Source organism: Phytophthora infestans, genomic scaffold (genome assembly GCF_000142945.1).
Source record: "Phytophthora infestans T30-4 supercont1.15 genomic scaffold, whole genome shotgun sequence".
In the NCBI taxonomy this organism is placed as follows: Eukaryota; Oomycota; class Peronosporomycetes; order Peronosporales; family Peronosporaceae; genus Phytophthora; species Phytophthora infestans.
In genome coordinates this window covers 2,330,800-2,338,149 of record NW_003303744.1, presented here as the reverse complement: position 1 = coordinate 2,338,149, position 7,350 = coordinate 2,330,800, and the positions used below count along the sequence as shown (strand labels likewise).

The following is a 7,350-nucleotide window of genomic DNA, read 5'->3' as shown; positions in this document are numbered from 1 at the left end:
CTCACCTTTTCAAAATGAGGGAGAGGAAGGCAGCTCTCGCACGACCAGTGAGGGCATTTGCTCGGATTTTCAAACCTGTTTGGAGTTTATAGCCGTCTTTCTATTACCGGGGTAAAAAATCCCGTGTAGCTACCCCTCGACTATCGACTATGAAAGTTCAACTAATTTTACATGTACAAAAATCTATATGCGATCAAGAAGCAGGTAGCCAAGTTTGCTGGATAAATCATCTTACATAAACGCTTACTCTGTAGAATACAGAATACCGGGCTAGAGGTGTTAATCACGTGCCTCCGTGCGAGTTCAATCACCAGAGGCTGGAAAATAAAAAAATGTTATTATATTCTCTTTTTCAAGCTCAGTAATACACATTGAAATACAGGACCACTAAATAATATGGGATTCTGGCCGATTATTGCAATAGATACATTAGCCCTAGTTTGATTTATACCTACATTTCGTAACCCATTAAGTATTGCAGAATATGTTACGTATTTATAAAGTATTGGAAGGGAGAAGGAGCAATAAAAAATTATTTTGTACAAACATGCAATAGGTTTTTACTGATATTATTTTTTCCAACCTCTGTCAATCACAAACCCTGTTTCCAGTGCGTTTGATGTGCAGAATGTATCGTGTTCAAAGGGCGCACACTACGTGCGCAAATACAAAATAATTCGTATATTTTTCTCGCCGGAGAGTGGTGTTTGTGGGACCACTTCAGTCATATTTTAATAGTTTCTAGCTCTACATACTTATAATAGCACTTTGTATTTTTATCTATGGCTGATATAATGATTACGTGCACTACTACTACAAATAACTGAAAGTAAATAAATGAAATATACTCAGAATAGTACTAAGCATATCAGTATTGTAAGTTTAATTATTGTAGAAGTACTACGAAGCATAAACATTATATTTGCCAGCAATAAGTACAAAAATAACTATTTAAAACGAAATGTGCGTCATCAGGTCCTACAAATTATACTACCAGCTCATAAAACATATAATACGTGTGTACACGTCAACAAGGTCAATCAATGCAAACCAAGCGGCGCCCTTTGCGTGGCCTGGCGATGAAAAATGAAATTTGAGCGGTGTTTTAAAGTACGAGGTGTGGACCACATATAATGTGTACACCACATAATGCAAATTTAGCCAATCTTCGCTGCGCTCGGGCCAGTTTTGATCTGGAGCGTTTGTAATTAGCCCAGCGCAACAAGGCATCACTGATGAGCGTCCTGGTGAGCTTATTTAGTCACACTAGATCCAGCAAAGAGCCAATGGTCTGGTACGGCTCGCACCGCGTGAGGCTTACCAGCTCAGGTGGTAGCTATCATTTTCGGCGTGGAATCAGTATTTGGTCACAAAAAGTAGTCCGAACTGAGTTTCGACTTTACAAAATTGACCACGTCAGGATCAATGCACCAAATCACCAGGGATCGGCAGCAGAATGCTCGTATTATTAATAGCGTGAGTTTAATTAACCCTACCATCGGACGGACTGGCAGATAAACGAGCTTTAATTCTCTACTACTGTATTACTGTACTGGTCACATGTTCTCGACTATTTGATAATAGTAAAAAAGATAACATGCACCTCGAATTGTGACTTGTCTTATTGGCCATTGGCAATCAATTCAAAGAGGTCTTGTGGCGAGTTGTACCGGTATTTATACATGTACCGTACTTTACGGGTCTAACAAATACCATATTGGTACATTTCTTATAAGTACGGAGTAAAATGCTCGCAATCTTTGCACTTTTTATGGGGTAAAACGAAATCTGACCAGAAAATGCTATCATGTGAAGATTTGAAAAATACGAAGTTTAGAGTCAACAAGAAAACGACACGACCACCATTAAAAACTTGTTTTTACAAAGAATGGACACCTATTGCAAGCGATTTGAGGTGAGTGAGTGCGAGCGCAACTTTGCTCGCGATTTACAATAATCTGACACAAAGGTCAAGTTTTGTTCGCTCATAATAAACTGACCATTGTGTCAGACTAGGTACATGTATTGTGAATTTCGAGAATCTTTTGTGTAACACGGCGTGGACAGGACAGTTCTGTATACATGTATCCTGTTTGCGGTCAATAAAGTGTTTGCTATTAATACTTCGAAGTATAATATTGGGGGCCTTCAGAAAATGACGAAAAGCACAGTTTAAAGGGCATTTGCGTGCAGAAATGCGATAGCATTTTTGATGATTTGCGATTCAAATATCTAAAAGAAAATCACACAAATTTGTTACCAGCACGGGAGCTTGAATCTCGCCGATGGCAGTAAATACGGCGTTTGCGACAAAATCAGGTGCCGCTGTAGGAAGGTTTTGTTGCTGCACCTTCTTGGATGTACATAGCTTGAAGGAGAGAAAATATTTAACCGTATCAAGCTTACATGGTCCACTAAACTCGGTGTAGTAGAAGATCTACGAAGAAGGGCTTTATGGCAGCTTTGTTGCGGTGGTGTCGCTGCCACCTGCTTCGTTCGAGGTTCTTCTAGACGAGTTTTTCAATAACTACACGATTAAGTGGATTTTCGGTCAGCGCCGCGCGCGATCTGCTGTCCATTTATATTTGGCTGGACGTCGTCATTTGATTTTGTGATGTTGCAATTTGCATAGACTCCAAAACGGTCTCTGTAAAATGCGAGCGATTTATTAAAAGTGCGACCTACCCCCCCTAGGTCGCTACAGGATTTGTGCGAGCGACATTTGGGATCTGCTATATTTTCTGAAGGCCAGTGGCTCATTGTGATTGCTCGTGTCAATTTGTACGAAAAAGTACTTTTACAGATATTAGTATAAAGATGGGGTCTCACTTCAGTATTTGGACCAAATATGTGCTTGTTTACTTATTAAAAACTGATTGGTAACAAAACTATTTTACTTTCTAGACAGATGGAATTTTTTTTAGCGTAGGTATCTCGCAGCGAATGCAGAACGGACGCGTTGAGTAAAGTAAGTAGGCGCCCTCTGCTTCTATTGCTTTCCTCGCCCAGCTCGGCATTGAGTGGGCACCATTTGCAGGCAATCAAAAATGCGATTAGAAGAGTCGCAAGGGTTGGCAACAACGGAGTGCAACATGCAGGAACTATTAAAACTGAGAATTCCTTTAGGTATAGGCAGCCCTCACCGAATTAATTTCACGGTACTGCGTAACTCGCTTTTTGTTATCTCGTCCAGCATTCAACTTACATTTGTTGAAAGCTGATCGCTGACCAAATGAAGCAGTCTGGCCCCATACACTTGTGACGGAGATGTATACGATAAGCTTTACGGTCGATTCGTCGCCACAGTGAGTGCAAAAATCCTTACAAGCGACTTCGTATTTGTTAATGCATATGTTTCGTCTGAATTCATGGTTATCCGAGAGAAGGAGCCTTATTTGCAACCACAACATCTCACATCATGGTCAGTCCGGGGTCACAAGCTACGATAGCAAGAATTAGCATTAGAGCGGAGAGATCGACCCTGACCAGACCCCGCTTAGCCGCTTAGTTGGCTAATTGCTCAAGAAGTTCAAGAGACAAACTGGTAGATGTGTTCCCAGCCTAGTCGAAGACGATCTAGTAATGCAAGCTCGAGGTCAGTCTTTCGAATTATACTATGTGTTTAATTGATATGGGTCAGTTTGAAGGTTGTAAAATACAATGGTCTAGCTTCTGACAAGCGAATTTGGGTTTGGTTTAGCTGACCCATCACAGTCCAATAAGTTTGCCTTTTTAGTCTTTGTATTCTTGTCCCTTCACGACCTTCCGTACTATAGAGCAAGGTGTTTAATTGTCCCTTCACGACAGCAAGGTGCTTAATGACATTTAAACTCCACACCTTTTAAACTAACATCATATACATAAGTATTAGCATAATTGCACAAATCATACCCATGTAATGACGAGATGAACCCGCCAGGCTGCAATTACTAACATTTGATGAAAATGTACAGTAGTAATTCCACTTTTTACTTAAAAGTACATCTGCATCGGTGTCTATAAGTGTTGGCAATCCTATATCATGCTTAGCTGGAAGATTTGTCAGGATATCCGGGAGAAGAAATTTATACGATACCGCATAATATTATAGTACGCTTCAATTGATGTACACGTTTTCACTTCCATTTACATGTTTTATAAGTAATGAGGCCCTCAGATCGAATTCACATCTCGAAATAACACCTCATGTTTTTTTCTCACGCATTCTGATCGGCGGGGTGGTATAGCCAGTGTCTGTCGATGACAGCAGAGAAACCAGTGGACCACTGAGCGGTATCATATTAACAGCCTTGCGTACGGAAGAAAGGCCCTGTAAGCTACATGTACGGTACGATTTGATCGAGATTTGATACCGCCACCCTTACACTGTAAGTAAGTTTCACCAACAAATGAATGTCGTCACTTAACAAAAGCCAGCCGAGCACAAAGTGAGCAAGTATCATCTGCGATGCGTCTCTACTCAATCGCCTTCCTCGTTGCCGTTGCTCTTCTCGCAAAGGTGGACCGGGCCACCCCCTCGGAGCTCACCACCGCCGACTACCCGACTCTTACTCATTCCATCACCGGCCGCCAGAACGATGTGACTCCTCGGTTGTTGAGACGTATGGAGGAGGACGACGAAGAGAGAGGCATCGGGGGCACCGCGATCTCAGATCTTGCGGCCAAGTTAAAGAGCCGCACCTCGAGTCTTGTCGATAAAGCGGTCAACTTAAAGGCGCGTGAGATGAAAGCGGCGAGAGCCATGCGATTCGGTGAAATCGACGACACGTTGGCAAGCTCGAACATCAACAATTTGATCACAAAACTCAAAGAAATTAACGACAAGAATCGTTTGGTAAAGGTGTCGCTGCTTGGCACACTCACGACCAAGTACGGAGATGATGCTGTGGCGGCGGCGCTCGTGACCGCTAAGAGAAGTGCGGACTCCCCGTCAGTCGCTCAGCAGATCCAAAAACTGCAAACTGAGCAGCTGATGAAATGGAAGGACAGCGGAAAGTCCCTTGGTAGCGTTTCCAAGCTTCTGAACTTTCGCTACAACAGGGGACTCGGCCAGAAATTCCAGGTTCTTGACGAATACGCCAAGCTCGTCAAACAGTCCGACGATACCCTGCTTACCACCTTGATCAAAAGTGTGGGAGGTGAGGATAACTTGGGCGGTGTCTTGTACGGCGCTAGGACCAACTCCGCTGCGACGAAAAACAAGGCCACTAAACTGGAGAATATTCTTATCGAGAGGTGGACGCGAGGTGAACAGTTGCCGGCTAACGTTTTTCAATGGCTTCGACTCTCTGGAGACGTCGATGACGCGTTTACTGCAAGCAACCTGAACAGGTTCATGAAGTACGTCGACGACTTCAACGCTAAAAATCCCGGCCAGAAAAAGCCTGTGCTTAAGCTCTACACGCAGGCTTTTGGAGACGCTCCTGTGATGAGGAAGTTGCTTTCTGCCATGGACGACTCGACCACGAATGTGGCCGCGAAGAAACTGCTGGTGGAGCGTGGGGTTCAGAAGGACAACCAGTCACTTGGTAGTATGCTCAGGGCCCTAAACATTGATATTAACCAGCCCACATCGATTGTCAACCAGAAGATTGACGTGCTGGAACAGCTCGCTGAGGTGAAGGAAGTACGTCAAGTTTTCATAAAGGCGATGTCTACGCAGGTTGGTGGTAACAAGATGCTTGCCAAGATTCTGGAGGGGGCAGAAGCTGCCACGCTGCAGAAGAAACAATTTGCCACGTGGATTGGTGAAGGTGTCACGCCGGAAAACTTTTGGAAGATGATATACAAGACGGAAACTGCCTCGAATCCCGTTGAGGAGAAGATTATGGCCAAGTTTACGGCGTTCTACCAGAGTCAAAAGCCGGGAAACTGAGCAAGGCCGATTTTGACGCGATGACGGTCAGGTAGCTGAGCAAGTGATTAGTCTTACTTCAGCATCTTCAATTCATTTTTTTCTGAAGTAATACACTACACCCTTCACGCTACTTCCCAATTAGTCGTATATCGTACTTAAAGGAAGTAGTATGGTACTAGTACCGTATTTTGCCGCGCACCTCAAATAGACGTGCACACTAGTGTTGGCAATTGATATTCACCGTTAATATCAGCTAAATTAGCTGAATGGGTTATTAATCGTTAAATAACAATGAATAACTAATTTTCACAGTGACAATTCAAACAAACAATCGGGCTACTGTACAACCGACTTCCACTCGCATAGCGAAGCGGTTATGGCAAGGAGAATTGAGCATGGGTATGCACTAGTCGGAGAGCGCTACAAATCCGAAGCTATGCGGTAGCTACCTGGATCTGTTTGCCGAAGACAGCGGCTGTAGTGCGACCACAATGCACTCTGCTCCCTCAACTACGGCGTACTCTTGCACCGCAGTAGACCGGGGCATTGTCTTCGACTACTTCTCGTGTTCACCGTAGAGATCAAGCTCAACGCCTGCTGCTGCATGTTTTGCGGTACAGACTGTCAAATAATGCGCTCCCAAGGCTTCGAGGAAGGCGATCGTTCGAGTGGACAGCCTGAGAGGCTACAACGTATTCTTCGAGGAAACGCAGGTGACTATGTGTTATTGTTTCTTAGAAATTAGATGTGTCTGCGGCACTCGAGCAGTTATTATCGTGAGGTACCAGTAATTATGAGGAAAATTAGTTGACGGAGCTCATAACGCAAGAGCAAGAAGCCAAGAGTACGCACATCGGTCACGACGCTAGCTACTGCCATTCCGAGATAATTTCTATGGGATGATGGAGTCTTTACGGAGGTGGCCAGGCACAATTTTGGATTGGTTCTTTCACGGAAAAATCTGTGAATGTTTGGTGCAATGCAAGCACCGCTACCTGAGATGGTTGGAAGATCCGAGCCGGGAAGAGGATTAGGTATTGCGGTCAAGTGCAGCCGAAACATCAGTTAGCGGTATGAAACCCTAAAGATATCGCGATCAGTAGCACTACAATATTTGTCGACATAGCTGTGCGTGAGTCTTGCTAACTCTATTGCTTCTATTGTGATAGTCTAGCATTTCAAATTGCAAAATGATCAATAACTTGGAAACGCTAGGAAGGCAATGCACTGGAGCCACAATTTTGCAGCTTACAGATGATTTTGCGCTAAACGCTGATCTGGAAATGAAGTCGTGGTCATGAAGAAGGGAAAATTGATGAAAAGAAGACTGCCTCGTGCTCAAAGTTGCATACACCCAGTGAGAAGAGCTGACAGTGCAGTCATTGAGACTCCCTTTCATGACTGAATTTAATTTTCTGAGTGGCGAACTATGATCGGTCAGCTTTCTGCATTGAAATGGTGCACCGGGCCCGGCGAGCGCCAATACCGGCTCG

General features: G+C 43.9%; 1 protein-coding gene across 1 annotated transcript; it reads left to right on the top strand.

The window, feature by feature from the left end:
* Positions 1-4,447: 4,447 nt before the first annotated feature.
* PITG_09732 (secreted RxLR effector peptide protein, putative) lies at positions 4,448-5,875 on the top strand (the record flags this gene model as incomplete). Its single annotated transcript, XM_002903285.1, has 1 exon — positions 4,448-5,875. The coding sequence occupies one exon, from the start codon at positions 4,448-4,450 to the stop codon at positions 5,873-5,875; it is 1,428 nt and encodes a 475-aa protein (XP_002903331.1).
* Between the last annotated feature and the right edge of the window lie 1,475 nt (positions 5,876-7,350).